The sequence below is a fragment of the Schistocerca cancellata genome, chromosome 7 (genome assembly GCF_023864275.1).
Source record: "Schistocerca cancellata isolate TAMUIC-IGC-003103 chromosome 7, iqSchCanc2.1, whole genome shotgun sequence".
Lineage (NCBI taxonomy): Eukaryota > Metazoa > Arthropoda > Insecta > Orthoptera > Acrididae > Schistocerca > Schistocerca cancellata.
In genome coordinates this window covers 495,719,166-495,736,742 of record NC_064632.1, presented here as the reverse complement: position 1 = coordinate 495,736,742, position 17,577 = coordinate 495,719,166, and the positions used below count along the sequence as shown (strand labels likewise).

At 38.1% G+C, this 17,577-nt stretch overlaps 1 protein-coding gene across 3 annotated transcripts in view; it reads right to left on the bottom strand.

Annotated features, from left to right (window-relative positions):
- Window positions 1–17,577, bottom strand: part of LOC126092043 (coiled-coil domain-containing protein 186-like) — a 211,611-nt gene that overhangs the window by 112,914 nt on the left and 81,120 nt on the right. For all 3 annotated transcript variants that reach the window (XM_049907448.1, XM_049907449.1, XM_049907450.1), the window contains 2 exons: window positions 15,477–15,619; window positions 13,064–13,244 (listed from right to left, as the gene is read on the bottom strand). In XM_049907448.1, coding sequence (XP_049763405.1) covers window positions 13,064–13,244; window positions 15,477–15,619 — 324 coding nt within the window. The remainder of the gene's footprint in view (window positions 1–13,063; window positions 13,245–15,476; window positions 15,620–17,577) is intronic.

The window sequence follows — 17,577 nt, the reverse complement described above, 5'->3', positions numbered from 1 at the left end:
AATGTGTAGCTCATATTCGGTTTTACTTTTAACTGTGATTTTACATAAAATTGTGATTTTCATTGTATGTAATTGTTAACAAAATTATACATAGAGGCCACGCAGGCCCCTTAGGGGCACTCGTTTTTTGGCTAAGGTTGCGAGGAAATGTATTGTAGGCTCACTCGTTTGTTGATTATTGTGAACTCTGTGTCATTTGATGACAACTTTGGGTATATGTGATGTAACCGGTACAGTTCACCAGGCTCGGACACCAGAGTCCTGGAAATATATTGGTATTAAAACTGCACTGTACTTTGGAATTAAATTGGGAGTCTTCCACAATCCTTTTCATAGGCTGCACAGCGAGGAGACATGAATCCAGGAATTTTACAAAACCCGGAAAACTAAACAACTCTCAATGTCGGTAGAATTGACGTGAAAACAACAGCGCATCGACTGGGCATTTCACTCAAAACATTTGCAACGCAGAGGTGGGAAAATATAAACATCTCAACATGGTGGAGGAGCTGGGATCAAGTGGAAGACTATGCAGAGGACGACTCGCAAGAATTCCATGTACAAGAGGCAGGAACCATAATCTTGTACGTTGCAGACTGCGCCACGGACGTCGCCAGGAGCAAAAGTGAAATTCTGGAATGACATTGCAAATGAATCAGATAAGTACCCCTTTTAATTGTTTTTATTTCAGTCACAGACAGTGTCCTACAATTTTCTGTTATTGTGTGTGACAATTTCACCTGATAGGCAAGAAAGTGTTTTATCTAGTGTTTATCCACTTTGATCAAAATGAGTGAAACTCAATTAAATTGAATAGCCATGACCACGCGGTCAGGCCGTCAATTTCATGCTTCAACTCCAAATGTACACTTAAACAGTGAAGCAAATACCGCAAGCAGTAGTTGTTCGCCTTTTCATGGTTTTTCGGCAGCAAATCAGCAACCGAATTTAATTGCTCAGATATCTCAATTGTTGAGTAATAAACTAGAACAATTGGTAACTCAAAATAACCAATTACATAGCAACATTAAAGAGGTCACAGACAAGCTGGACCAAAATTTGAAATCATTGAGAGAAGAAATCAATGCAACAAATAACAAAGTACAAATCGTTGCATGTGACATAGAAAGGGTAGAAACCAAAGTTGACTGTTTGGAGGCTTTCACAATCTCCGAATTTAGAGAAACAAACAAAAGCATTGAATTAGTTAACGAACGTGTCAAAAACAGGGATAGTCTTTTTAAATGAAGTAGTGAACCGAAAAGACGAATTAAAAATGTTGCAGGAACTCTTTATTTCAGAAAAAGAATTGGTAGGGGAAAGATTGAAATTAAATTCTGAAGTTGTTTCTGATAAGATATCTCATATTGACGAGAAAGTAGAAAGTGTAACAATAGAACTGCAAACAGTCAGCTCTGAAGCTTCAAAACTGCAAAATAATATAATGTCCAATTTTGATTCAAACCAGATGTTTGTGCATAGTTGTAACAATGTTAGTTTAAAATGTTACCCAGGTGATGAGATATTGCATCCAGTTGACTTTGTGCATCAGTGCAAAGACAGTTTCCAACCTAACATGCCAGAGTCTGCTAAAGTTAAATTTGCGAAACGTTTTTTGGATGGTGAAGCACTTACATGGGCAAACCAAAACATTGATACAAATACGTCTTTTGCCGATTTTGAACGCCAATTCTTGGCAAAGTTTTGGTCGCAAAACAAACAGGTGAGAATAAAATCCGAATTTCTTAATGGTAGCAAATATCACACAGGTCTTGCAATTAGCATGCGAGAATTTTGTGAAAAACAATTAGGGACATTGTCACATTTGAGCAAACCTTTGGACGAACGGATACAGATTGACGCACTGAAACAGTGCCTACCGCACCGTTTTCAGTGGGGACTTGTATATGGACCAGATGACAGTGTCGACGAATTTTTACGTTATGTAGACAAACTGGCAGAATGACGACAGACAGTACAATCAAAACCTCAGAAACACACAAAATAGGAATGGGGGATCACAAAAATATAATGGACACAGAAATAATAACTGGCATGGTAACAAAACAGTAGTTACAACAGACACGAAAACCATCAAGAACAGAGAAACAGTAACCAGCTTCACAACAGCAATTCCAACCAGGGAAACAGGTAACCACCTCGTTGGGAGCCTGTCAATTTGAGTTGAATAGTCATGGCACAAACCAGGCAAATAGGAGGTTAAAAGGTCAGAAATGTAAAAGCAATCATAAATGTAATGTAAACAGGGACTATTACTTAGATGATACTAGTTATAAGCGAAACTTTTGGGATCACATGTTGAGTGAATTGAATAATGCACACATCCAAGCAGGACCACAGTTTGAACTTAATGAATATGACAGCATTAAATGATGACACATTAACACCTGATGTAGACAGAACTTATGATATGTATGGTATCACTAGCTTGTTTTCTGATGAAGGTAAGGATAATGAGGTATCTATATCAGTAGAAATTGGTAGCCAAAATGAGGAAATAACACCTGACTCTGATAATGAAACAGGTAGCGATTTCAGTAGTGTAACTTCAGATGTTGAACACTTTGTAGTTAAGGCAGATGTGCATGCAGAGGCATCACCCACAGATTATTTTGATGATGATTTTGGTAAAGATAGTGTTGTGAAGGATGATGCATTTGATGATATATGTACACAAGAGGAATTGGATGGCATTATTTATGTTGAAGTTATTGATAATGGTGTTGTAGCTGAAAGTAACTCTGAATTTCGAAATTGGTTCATGTGAAGATATTAAGAGTGCAAACTATGTATTGGTAACAATTTGTATAAAAGAAATCTTAAGTAAATCTACTAATAAGAAGGAACAAGCTAAGTTGATAGGTGAGAAGATTTTGGAATCTATTATCAGTGAAAATGAAGTTTGTTCAGAAAATAATAAGGAAAGTGAAGTCATCAAATCAGATCCATCCATGAAAGATAATTTTAAGTCTAGTGCAAGTAAGGTATCTGTTTCATGTGTATTTGATTCCAGTCATAATGACACTCAATCTAATGTTGATGCTGACATTGAAACCTGTAGTGAAGAAGTGTGTAACAACATAGATACAACTAAATTAGAAAGTGACTTGCTGGCAGAGAATGTGAATAGTGACCCAAATATTACCTTAGGTAGCCCTTACGTAGAAATAAACATTAACAATTGGTCAGGACTTTGTTTGATTGACACTGGCAGTCCCATTAGCAGTATCTCAGACAAGTTGAGGAACAGGATAAAAGACACTGAAAGTTACATCGAATTTCCAATCACAGGTGTACGGATTAAAGGTGCCACTGGCAAGTTTAGTAAGTTAATAAATAAACAAGCTTTAATTACATTTTCTGTTGGCAACACTAATTTTGAACATGGTTGTTTAGTTATTCCAGATCTCAATGAGCAAATGATTTTAGGGATGGACTAGATAGTTAAAGCAAAAGTGAGTTTTGATTGGCAAAATTCAGAACTGCTGTTCACTGAACCAAAGGCCAATATTCAAGGAAAAGCAATGATCCAGTTAAAATCAAGTACAAACAGTAGTAACCATATTAGGGAAATAATGAGCCATTACATGGAGGAAGAGGAAAATAGGGATCACAATAACCAGAATTTGGTTGATGATAGTTGCTCCCTAACCATATCAGAAAAGGTAAAAGAAGCAAATGACTTGATTGAGTTTGAAAAGCAGGAATTAGAAAATTTTCTCTGGGAAAACAGTAACATTTTTAGTGATCAACATGGTAGGGTCAAAGATTATGAATGTCATTTGAAGTTAAAGCCACACAAACCATTTTTCATTAAGCCTTATGGGGTATCCATCTGTAAAAGGAAAGAAGTGGAGAGGGAACTCCAGAAAATGAAAAAATGGAGAATAGTAGAGAGAAGTCACAGTCCATATAACAGCCCGATGGTCTGTATTTCAAAAAAGGATGGTGGTGTTAGGCTGGTATTGGATTCACGTCACCTGAATAAGTTTATAGAAAGGGAAACAGCTCATCCTAAATCCATGGAGGAACTCTTGTACAAATTCAATGATACAAAATATTTTTCTAGCCTGGATTTGACCTCAGAGTTTCATCAAATCACATTAGCACAGGATTCAAGGCAGTACACAGCCTTTTTATATAATGGGAAATGTTTTCATCATTGTGTTGTTCTGTTTGGGCTGAATGTGTCAGTAGCTGAGTTTATTTGAGCTTTGGATCATGTGATTGGAAGTGAACTACTATCTAAACTAATTATTTACGTGGATGATATATTAATAACCAGCAAAACTTGGGAGGAACACCTTGATACTTTGTACAAATTAGCCAATAAGTTCAGGCAAAGCAGTAAGACCCTTAAATTAAGTAGATGCAAATTTGGAGTATCAGACTTGAAGTTTTTAGGCCATATAATTAACAGGGAAGGCATTCTACCTGACAGTGATAAAATTTCTGTAATTGTCCAGTTTCCATGTGCAAAGAACAAGAAACAGCTGAGGTCATTTTATGGTCTATGTAATTTTTATCGTAAGTATGTCAGCACCCAAGCTTTAAATGCACCGTGTTTTAGAGAGCTATTAAAAAAGAATACCATATGGGAATGGAGAGTTCAGTGTCAAGCAGCATTCGATGAGCTCAAACAACAACTAAATAACAGTCAATTACTCCACAGACCTGACCTTTCACTACCATTTTTGCCTAATGACAGATAGTTCAGATTACGGATTGGGTGTACATTTGTTTCAACAGAAGGAAATTGATGGAAAAATAGAACATCTTTCAATCAGTTTTGCCAGCTGAGGTCTGCAGAAACATGAACTTAATTACACAGTGACTGAGAAGGAACTACTTGCTATTGTATGGGGTTTCACTAAATACAGGAACTATCTAGCAGGCCATAAAGTCATAATTTTCACAGATCACAAAGCTCTATGTTATATTCAAGACTGTAAACTTTTCAATAGTAGATTAACCAGGTGGGCCATATTTTTGCAACAATTTGATTATAGCATTCAGTATATAAAAGGGGATCAGAATATAATTGCTGATGCTTTGTCTAGATTACCTGTGGGGGGTGGTCAGGAAGAAGAACTATTAGATAACAAAGTGTTTAAAATAATGTACATGGGAGGGATTATGGGTGAAAAGGAAATTACTAACATTTGCAGTCAGCTTAGGAGATACCAGAACCAGGATGATGATTTGAAACTTGTGAAAAGCCTTATTGGTAAAAAGGGTTATGAAAAGGTTGGCATGTATTATTAAAACTTTAAAGGTATTTTATTCAGGAGACATAACACTGACTCTGACATCTGGAAGGTTTGTTGGCCTATACAATGTGTTGACGTTTTAATTAAGTACACACATGAGAGCTATGGGCACTGTGGAATCATGAAATGCACTAACAAACTTAAGGAAAATGTCTATTTTAATAATATGTTTAGAAGAGTAAGACAGGTTATACAAAAATGTGATCGGTGTCAAAGAGTAAAAGTCACAAATCAGAAATACCAAGGTTATTTACAAAGTATTGTGCCAAAAGGCAAATTGGAACTGATAGGAATTGATTTGTTTGGTCAATTGCCGAGAACTAAAGAGGGTTATACATATTTGTTTGTAGTTGTTGACGTATTCACTAAACTAGTAAAATTGTATCCACTAAAGAAGGCAACAAGCAGGAAAATTTTAAACTGTTTCTGTAATGATTACTTCACACAGATTGGAAAACCACAAGCCATACTTTCAGACAATGGGAGCCAATTTACATCTAACGTTTGGAAAGATTTCATGAAAGATGAAGACATTAAGCACGTTCTTATTTCCGTTTCTTCTCCGTCTTGTAACCCAACTGAGCACTATACGCGTGAAATAGGCAGGCTTTGTAGAACTTACTGCTCTAAAGATCATAAAAATTGGTCAAGTTACATCCGTGATTTTGAAGATGTTTTGAACACCTAACAACATACAACAACTGGCTTTACACCTTATGAAGTCCATTTTAACAAACACCCACCAAACATCTTGTATGAATTGATCAATTTCCCTGTCTGTAATGAATTAACACCGGACGAGAGAATGGAAATAGTAAAGAAAAATATTGAAACACACTGTGCCAAGAGAAAGCTTAAACATGATTCAAAAGGAAAGTTTACACAGTACAGTGTAGGTGATTTAGTCTTAACCAAAAGTTATGAGAAATCCAAGGCAATCAATAGAGAGATCAAGAAATTTTTCGATATTTACATTGGTCCATTTGAAGTTCATGAGAAACCAAATCCAAACACCTACCGCCTTATCTATCCCAAATCAAAAAAGCTATTTGGTTCAAGAAATGTCACTCAGTTGAAACCATATGTGCAATAATTGCAATCCCTCAGGGAGGTACACAATCTTTGAGTACTATGTGTGTGGCTTATGCAAGATGCCCCAGCTAATGTGACATTTTCTTCTCGAAAACACTTGCCACATTCTACGATACCTTTCTGACACACAAACTTCCGACAATACATACGTTAATTTTTTGTACCTATGTTTGCTTATATTTGTTATGTAAGATATTTTCATGTGATTTAATTTGTAGTATAAGATACATTTTGTTTTGATTGAGCAATCTGCATCATCAGATGTACTGATTATTTGACATTTACATCCTACCAATTGTGACTATTACTGATATGTGAGGACTATGATTTGAACTTACGTTGCCAGGAAAAATCAATATGTATTTTCTAGTGAGAAACAGTTACACATCTTTACAGACAACAGACCATACTGTATTTATATCAGCTTATCCAGAAATGAAAGGTGAATTGTGTGAAGATACACTAAGGTTACTAATATATACTTAAAGATTTTATGGTACATTTGTGCAGTTAAAAAGAACTATATACACTCCTGGAAATTGAAATACGAACACCGTGAATTCATTGTCCCAGGAAGGGGAAACTTTATTGACACATTCCTGGGGTCAGATACATCACATGATCACACTGACAGAACCACAGTCAAATAGACACAGGCAACAGAGCATACACAATGTCGGCACTAGTACAGTGTATATCCACCTTTCGCAGCAATGCAGGCTGCTATTCTCCCATGGAGACGATCGTAGAGATGCTGGATGTAGTCCTGTGGAACGGCTTGCCATGCCATTTCCACCTGGCACCTCAGTTGGACCAGCGTTCGTGCTGGACGTGCAGACCGCGTGAGACGACGCTTCATCCAGTCCCAAACATGCTCAATGGGGGACAGATCCGGAGATCTTGCTGGCCAGGGTAGTTGACTTACACCTTCTAGAGCACGTTGGGTGGCACGGGATACATGCGGACGTGCATTGTCCTGTTGGAACAGCAAGTTCCCTTGCCGGTCTAGGAATGGTAGAACGATGGGTTCGATGACGGTTTGGATGTACCGTGCACTATTCAGTGTCCCCTCAACGATCACCAGTGGTGTACGGCCAGTGTAGGAGATCGCTCCCCACACCATGATGCCGGGTGTTGGCCCTGTGTGCCTCGGTCGTATGCAGTCCTGATTGTGGCGCTCACCTGCACGGCGCCAAACACGCATACGACCATCATTGGCACCAAGGCAGAAGCGACTCTCATCGCTGAAGACGACACGTCTCCATTCGTCCCTCCATTCACGCCTGTCGCGACACCACTGGAGGCGGGCTGCACGATGTTGGGGCGTGAGCGGAAGACGGCCTAACGGTGTGCGGGACCGTAGCCCAGCTTCATGGAGACGGCTGCGAATGGTCCTCGCCGATACCCCAGGAGCAACAGTGTCCCTAATTTGCTGGGAAGTGGCGGTGCGGTCCCCTACGGCACTGCGTAGGATCCTACGGTCTTGGCGTGCATCCGTGCGTCGCTGCGGTCCGGTCCCAGGTTGACGGGCACGTGCACCTTCCGTCGACCACTGGCGACAACATCGATGTACTGTGGAGACCTCACGCCCCACGTGTTGAGCAATTCGGCGGTACGTCCACCCGGCCTCCCGCATGCCCACTATACGCCCTCGCTCAAAGTCCGTCAACTGCACATACGGTTCACGTCCACGCTGTCGCGGCATGCTACCAGTGTTAAAGACTGCGATGGAGCTCCATATGCCACGGCAAACTGTCTGACACTGACGGCGGCGGTGCACAAATGCTGCGCAGCTAGCGCCATTCGACGGCCAACACCGCGGACCCTGGTGTGTCCGCTGTGCCGTGCGTGTGATCATTGCTTGTACAGCCCTCTCGCAGTGTCCGGAGCAAGTATGGTGGGTCTGACACACCGGTGTCAATGTATTCTTTTTTCCATTTCCAGGAGTGTATATATATTGATATATACATCTCAACTGGTGTCACTTTTCTATGAAGAGGGCATAAAAATGTTGGTTTCCAGCTATGAAAAATGTCTGAACAATACTGGCAACTATGTAGAAAAATACTTTAAGAAATGCTGTTTCCTGTAAAAAAATTTTGGTTTGAAAATATGTTTTTATGAGGTTTTTTTTCCAAAATGGTGCTTACTTTCTGGATATGCCTCATACATGACAGAAAAATTGTCTCTACTACTTTATACTCTGTGCAACTTAAGCTCAGAAATGGGGTACATAGCTAAAAAACTTTTTGACAATCTATATGGGGAAATAAAATGTGTTTCAGACAACACAAATATTTTTAAAGCAAAAGATTAGTCTTAGGACAGTAATAAGTAACAAAATATATACGTAAGTTTGTATTAATGATACATTTTGTAACGAAGTCTATGATTATAATAATATATGGAACACAAAACTGATCAACGCGTCAGGAAGTCGTGGGATAAAACCACTGTAATAGTAAGATAATGTTCCATTCTTCACTTTCCTTTGGGTACAACAAAAATTTTTGACCCTGTACTACGATCAAGATTCTATACTAAAATACGCCCATAGAGGAGATCATACACTGGTTCATCTTTCTATCCTTACTTAAAAGTATACAACAATACCATTTACTGGCATTTCAACACGGGTTTCCTTGTTGCTCCAACCTCATCTGCCTAGTTTGTTCCAGTGGCCTGTAATATTTCCACACAGAACCCTCGAATATCATTGATACCTTCAACCTTTTACTCTCTTTAGCTGACTGAAGCAACCTTCGTTTCCAAAAACTAGGATTTTTGTCATTTGGCCATTCATACACCTCCTGTCATATGGTTAGATATAAGTCTTTACCCTTTAATTAACTGGGGTTTGATTTTGGAGACCTCTTTCTTATTACAGTAAAGAGGCACAACAGTACCAAACAAATACTGAAGGTGGGGCTATCAGGAAAAATTGAAGTATGAAAGTTGCATGTAATTTAATTGAAAAGTCATGATTCATGAACAGAATGTTATGAAACAATTTTGGAGACTGGCCACTTAGAAGAATATCAGGCCCAGGAAGCCAGCCATTTATGCTACTGTTTAAACTGTTACCGGCACCTATGTAATTGTTGTATCTTCAAGACTAATACATACTAATACTCTAACTTTCTTCCTTTATTTATTCTTTTTTCTTAAGGATAACTATACTTCCTGTCATCATCATTTTAAAATCTGTAATCTATTAAAGAACTAAAGTAAATATGAAAAATAAATCTTGGAGCTTGGTTCAAGCTTCAAAATTTATTTTTCATATTTACTTTGGTTCTTTGATATATTACAAATTTTAAAATAATGACAGAAAGTACAAATAAAAAAAATAAAAAAAAATAAAAAATAAAAATGTGGGAGATATGTTACAGAGCAATTTCTTCCTCCTGATATTTTGAAATTTCTTACTCACTCAACAAACTTTATGTATTTGTAGCAGAATTATAGCAAACTACAAAACCAATGACTACATGATGAAATTACACCAGCCTGATTTTACTGGCTCAGCCATTCATGACAGCAGCCGTTATGTTCACTAAGTTTATTTCAAAATAATTCTAGAAACTGACAGCAGAAGGCAGTACCAGTGAAAGGACAAGTAGTGAGATGTCCTTACATTGTTCTGATATACAACTGAGTCAGTTTTGAGCAACAGATGGCTCGTGCATTGAGAAAATTGCTGCCCAATCTATGCCCGAGTGCAATCTTTTTAATACAAAGTTGTGCCATGGACTAAGTCTTAGTCTACAAAGTGTTAACATCAGTTTGTAAATTGTGGGCAAGCAGCTGAGCCTGAAGAAACGTGTATATGTGGAATATATTTTAAAAGACGCAAGTTGTTCTTTATACCTCACAAAATTATACCACATTGTTTTTGTTGATTGACTGATTGAAGAATTTAACTAATCAAAGTAGTTTGAACCAGCTGATCTAATTTCTAACATACGCCTATCATTTACCCTGTAACCATACATCACATTGTAAGTACCAGTAATTGGGAATAAGGCTACAAATTATTGTTTGCTTTAAATATGTTACCGTATTTACTCGAATCTAAGCTGCACTCCGAATCTAAACCGCACCTGAAATTTGAGACTCGAAATTCAAGGGGAGAGAATAGTTTTAGGCCGCACCTCCAAATCGAAACAAAGTTGGTCCATAGTAATATGAGACACAATTTAGGTCGAATGAATGACGATACAGCTACAGTAGTTTGGTTCGAGTCATAAGCTTAACAGTTAAGCTTTACCAGGTAGCCATTGCTATGCGTCAGGCACTCCGTCCGTATTTATATGGGTACCCTTCCTTTTTCACATGCTTCGTCTGGTTTGAATTGATTGCTTATTTTTCTTTGATCTGATAAGTGCCGTTCTATTTGTTATAGGTGTTTACGTCACTCTAAGCTGAAAATGCATTATTGTACTGTGTCATGCATTGTTTGTCGCATTCTGACTGATAATGAGTGTTTACGACCTGCCGCCGCTCACGGCATAGCTTGCTTTTGTGCGCGCTACTGCCGCTTACAATTAAAAAAGGAATCGTCTCATTAGCGAAACAATGGCAAGAGACTGCTATTTGTTTTCTTTGCTGCTTTCTTTGATAACAATCAACAAGAACCAAATAATAGACTGCATATGATAGATGATGTTCTGAACGAGACTTTAGCGAAAAGTTTTCTCTGTTTGAAAATCTTTGCAGACACCTCTTTCGTACATTACATTCTGCACAGAAATTAGAGTCATCTTAGATTTAAAAATCTAATCAATTGCCATGCTTCATTTCCGACTGTATCACTATTAGGCATAAGAATAATATGAATATAAACATGACATGATATGTATATTCCTCCGCGTTTGCTGTTGTCGCACTATAGTTTCGTAGTTTATTAGGCAGACAGGATTTAAATGAGATAGCAGCAAACACAAAAGAATACATAGCAAAATGTTTATATTCATATTATTCTTATGGTGAAGAGAATACTGCATGTGATTCACATAAAAAAGTTCCTATTTGCAACCATCTCTTCTCATATGTAGGAAAAAATTCAAAACGTAGAATTGGCCATATTGACTAACATCCCAAACAGTCTTGCCAGTCAGATTTTCATAGTACATTGAAATGCTGCCACATTCGAAGATGAACAATACGGAATTTGTGTGAAAATGCAATGGTCGAAACTCGGGACGGAGAAAAAAGCTCGTCTTCCACCTTTTTTTTTTTAATTTATTTACTGACGCAGAGGTTTTGGCTCCAGTATTTATCTTTGTGCCTGCAAAGCATGCCTGTGTAGCGCTACATATATTCGACGGCAGAAGTTAGTTGTGGCGGCATCTACCAACATTTTTCAGAGCTTCCACTTACTTTGCACTCGATTCTAAGCCACAGGCGGTTTTTTGGATTACAAAAACCGAAAAAAAAGTGCGGCTTAGATTCGAGTAAATACGGTACTTGATTTTAAGGTTTCAGTTTGTCCAGTGACTGGACCAGAGAACATGTTTTTCTGTTATACTTGAAATAAACTGATGTAAAATGGCTTATATGAAAAGTCATTTGGCAAATGACTGCAAGATTAAATATTTAATCTCCAAACACACATTTCCCAAGTTGGTGCAAAACAAATATAGTGACTCTGAACAAAATCAAATGCTAAATGAAATCATGGATGACAATCCTAGCAACAACTTAATTCCAGTGTATGTGACATTTTACTTCTATTTGCTACACCGCGCTAGTAACAATGGCGCAGTTCTCTTGTTACCTAAACATGTCATTCGAAAGTCAATGTTAGTGATGGACTACTTGCAGACAGCAGCACCTCATAATGAGTTTGTCCAAAACTGGACAATGATAGATGGATTCCAGATATTTTGGAAAGTCTATTCCAAGTACAGAGAAGCTCTCCAGGTAAACCAGCTAGCCTCTGGACATACTGTTGGCTTTCTGATGCTAATGTCCTTTCTCAGGACAATCTTAAGACTGGTTTTGACCTCAAGAAATTTTTCTTTACTAACACAGCTGACTCAACCAATCTACCAAGAAGTGATTGCAAAATTTCAACAGGCCTTACGCTGAAGCTCTGATTTCTGAATTCTCACACAAAGTATATACCAAAGTAAGAAATTTTCTTATCTGGGGGGGGGGGGGGGGCACAACAATGAGAAAAACTTATTCACTATCAGCAGTTTTCCCCAACTCGAAACCATTTCGAGAGGGGGTCAGAGCTAGCTCACTCTTTCACAGTTCCTCAGCCTCAGCTTAAATCACTGGAAGAGGTACAATATGGTGAAGAAGACAGAGCTCCAACGTCTGATCCTCAAAAGATTATACTTAATTTTTTACATGGTGAAATGCAGTACAGTAAAATAAACAGTATATACTTTTACTCCTTTATCTGCCTGACAGGAATTGATCTTTTCTTTTGTAGAAGAACAAGGGTATTGGCAGTCCACAATTCTGTGATAGTTCAATAATGGATTAGTATCAAAATGCAAGCTACCACAGCATCTCTCTAATATTTTGATGGCATAAATGGACTAACCTATCCACAATTAACATAAACTGATTACAATGTATGAAAATTAACACATTTAACACACGATAATATAAATTAACAGTTCTGCATAAGCTTTACTGCAGTTATGAGCATCACAGCAACGCACCTTAGCTTCTGTAGCTGAAAACTCTGACTGAAGACGTACATTCTTGTCAGTGAGACGCTGAGTGAAATCGAGCAGCTCTGCCTCCCGCTCGCGGCATGCCGTGGTGTCCTGCTGGAGCTCTTGGTTTGTCTGCCGTAGCCTCTCCACTTCCTCCTGGCTTGCAGATAGCCTCTCCTGCTCACTGACAACACCAGCATGTGACTCAGCTGTGGCATTAGCATTGTAATTACAAAACCTCGCATATGATGTTTGGCTTCTCGGTATTTCTGCTTTATTTGGACTACGTAACACTTAGCAGCTGTGATACACAGCTCCTCGTAAAAAAAATTAAAAATTGCATGCATTGCTGACACTAACTGTATGAGTCATGAATAAAGGCAAAATATTATCCGAGTAAGTGAATTGTCAGCTGAGAATCTATAACATTCAGAGTAACTGTCATTCAAACCATGGAGCTTCTCTGTGGCACTGATATCTGATACGAACAAAAACAAAAGCAGTCTAATCAAATGTGCGCATCTCTGCAGATTTACCAAATCAAATCTGCGATAGCTAAGATTCAAAATGGTGCCGCTCCACCCTGTTGGATCCTCCTTGTTGTGCTGTCCACAAGGTGGCTGAGATGTTACTGCTTAAATCCATCTCAGTCTGCAGCTGCAGTTCTCCTAAGGTCATCAAGCGTCAGAGAGGTTTCCTCTGACAACGCACTAGCTGTTAAATTGGTTTCAAGCAGCTCGATCGAGTTCATGTCAGTAGGTACTGCAGGCCATTACATTCTATTGATTCCTGTATCCTGAAGGAAGGTTTTCACAAGGCAGGTGTAGTGTGCTCGAGCGTTATCATCTTCAAAGACTAACCCATCACTGAAATGTTGACTGTAGGACTGGACATCATGTGGGAAGATACCATCCTAACAATGGACATCCCTCAAATTAGCAATGAGATGTGTCTACCTGCCCAAAAAATGACATATCCACCTCCTTGCTGAATTCATGGAACTGTATGGCTGGTTGTGTCCACACTCTTCTACCACAATGATCAGGTGTCTAGACAAATCCTATCATTGTCAGTGAAGAGAATCTGGAGTCACTGATCCAAGTTTCATTCCAGGTGTTCCCTTGACCATCTTCTTCAGGCACTATGGTACTGGGGGTTGGGGTGGGGGTTGCCTACTGTATTGAACATATTGAGATGGCTAAGTGGTATCTGGGTTGATACTGACCACCCAGCTGCCTCCGAAATGGCAGTGCACAATACTGTTGTATTCTTCTAGCAGTACCTATAAGACATAATTTGTACGTAGCGGGCATATTCTTGTGTTGATGTTCAAGTATGTTCACTGCGAGGCAAGTCAAAGTTTTTGTAACTGAATGTTTGAATGACATCACTGTCGAGTATGCCGATCTGGTAGGCAACTTCCAGTGCTGAAAGCCATTCTTGCAACAGAATGCCAATGCGCACACAGTTTGAGCTCAAGGTGGACCTTTAACACACTTCAGCAGCCTGAGCAGTGCACAGAAGCTGCGTTGTCCCATTTACAAATGGAGACACAGTGCACTTAGTTGTACACAGTGACTTCCTGGGGTCAAAAGAGTACTGGAAAAGTGATGTTGATCAAAAAAGCACAAACTAATCAAGTCATGAGGGTAGTGTGAAATTTTTTGAGCAGTTTTAGACAGCCTTTATGAAAGGAAAGGTGCTCATCTGACACTGAAAAAATACTACAGAAATGAACCATACAAAATATGAAACTGTGTTATGACAGCTTACAGTAAAGGTTCAATAAATACTGTTATAAAAATGCCTGTTCACTGAATACAGACTACAGACAGTTGTCACAGATACAGTAAATTGGATTACTTACAACTGCACTTCACTGTGACTGTACTTCTAGTCTCCATAGTCTATATGGAAGTGAGTCACTGATTGCTACACAAATCGATCATGCCATGTAATCCACATCACTAGCAGTACTTCCTCATCAACATGTATACATGTGGAGACAAGACTGTCACAAGCAGGCACATCATATACCCAACTATCATAAACTCTTATATGGCATTCACCATCTCTGCTGTTTCTTTCAGAGAATGAATGCATAACAGTCATGCTGGAAGTTAATATCTGCCATACTTCTCAAGCTGCAACTATCTAAACTGTCTCAATTTCATATTGTAATCTGTATCAGGCCACTTTCCTATGCTTATCTCCATTATTATAGATACATATTGTACTCACATTTCTTTGTATTAGGATTTACCTTGTACCACAATGCCGAAACACGTTTTTATTCATCATTTCTCTTGAATTTACTATCTACATTTAATCTCTGACTTTCATAAATTGAATAAAATACTAATGACCACTCTGAATTTGCATCTGTTAGGTTCAATCAGGTTACAACAGTACTCACTGATTTAGCTGCATCCGCAGAGCACTCATCTCAGCTACCTGTGCACGTAAATCTGCCACATCTTGCTGCTGGCTGTCAGCAGCTTGCCGCAGTCGGGAAAGTGTCTGCTCTCGTTCGAACCTCTCCTTTTCCAGGTTTTGAACCTACATAACAACATAAATTTTATTGTACCTTGTATTTAATAAATGAAAATATGTAACAACCACTGTGCTGACAAATTCTATGAGTCCCGCTGGGGAAAATATGTTAGCAGACTGGTGGGGCATCATTTTATACTAAACCACACTAAACAAATGGAAGTACGTGACAATCCGAGACAAGTGTAAATAGTGAAACACAGAAAGTGGAACATACATATCCACTGCATTTAAAGATGCACTATGCTGATACATGTTATTCCGTTATTGTCTTTCACACGATACATTTTAACACCTGTATCCAAGAAAGACACAAAACTACTTGCCATACATTGCACCACTACTTGCTCACTTTTCTTACATGCTTAAGAGTTTCTCAGGTTCCTTTTTCTGATCACACAGTGCAGTTTGGAGAAAAACACATGCCTACAGACGCTATGGGCCATGAAAAAGTGTTAGTTCCTTCTTTGAGGAAATTTTTGTTTCCTTGTTTAATGCCAGACATTGAAATACTTGCCATACAGAGGAGGCACTGAATCACTCGCAGACACAATGTAAAAGACTGCTAAAATATCAAAACATTCGATTAAAATTAGAGTTGTAAAACTACTGCAGGCTAATATATACTGTTGTAAGCAAGTGTACCCTATGGTAATTTTCCTAATAGCTTTGGTCAAGTAAGATCATAACCGTGTTACCTGGATGTGAGGTAGTTGCATACCTACTGGGTGTTACTTCATTTTGATCGCTTTGTTTGCGTATGCGACCAGTCTCTTATTAGATTCCCCTAGAAACTGAGTGAGGATGTATGGAGAGTCATGCAATCCATGGAACATTTTTGTTCTACATTGTTACCCTCTGGTCTGTTACTTATCAAACAGTACTTAAGGCAAAATACAAACTGTTGGTGTTTAACTAATGTTTTATTCGAAAATTGTTGGTTTGTAATGTGAAATAGAAGGATGTTGCATTAGAAATACAGAAAACATATAGATTTATCATATAGTGCTGGAAAATAAAATTTCCTTAAAAAAAAAAAAAAAAAAAAAAAAAAAAAAAAAAAAAAAAAAAAAAAAAAAAAAAAAAAGAAAGGTAAATTTAAAAAAAAAATGCATAAAGAAAAACCTACCAAACATCACTTCAATTCTTCGTCAAGCTTACATACAACACGTTTTTGTGGCTGCTAAACAACTTTTGCTTTTATCAATAATAACAGGAAACTCTTGCATTTGATCATGATGAAGAACGTTTTACTGAGTACAAAACAACAACAATAATAATTGTATAGCTTTTTGTGCACGTAAACTGCACTTGATTCAAAAGTAATTGTTTTGGTTACATAGAAGTGCAGAAGTTTTGCGAGCAGCTAATTTTTATTACTTATAAATTGTAATTTATGTTTTGCAAGAATACAAATACACAATAGACTAACAATGAATGATGTATGGTTCTAATTATGTGCAAAACAAACAAACAAACCGAGAGAAGTTGTCAGCTCCCACTTCTTCTTTCACATATTCACTGATGTTTCTTTCCCTACCAATTCTACCATTACTACCAGTAATCTTACTATTTACTACATCATTTTTGTACTGTGCTAAAACTACTGAACCATAGTTGAGTTGTGATGTGTGGGTATGTGTGTGTTTTCTACTGCAGAGGAAGGCCTTTGAAAGCTTAATATTTTAGAAGTCTTTTTCGTCGTGCCTTCCTGTGACTCAACACAATCTCTGTATGATGAGCAGCAATCTATTTTTTCTACGTTGTTGTTACGCATTGAATTATCACATTTTACGCTGTACATGGCTCAATTGATACTAATGAGTTCTTATGCCAAGCTTAATAACTACTTGATGAAATATAAGATGTTAAGGTGCTTTCTGCATAATTAGTGAGGAACATAAATTATGGCATTTAACAAATGCTACACACTACTGTTAACTTTTGGACCCCAAGTGCATTTA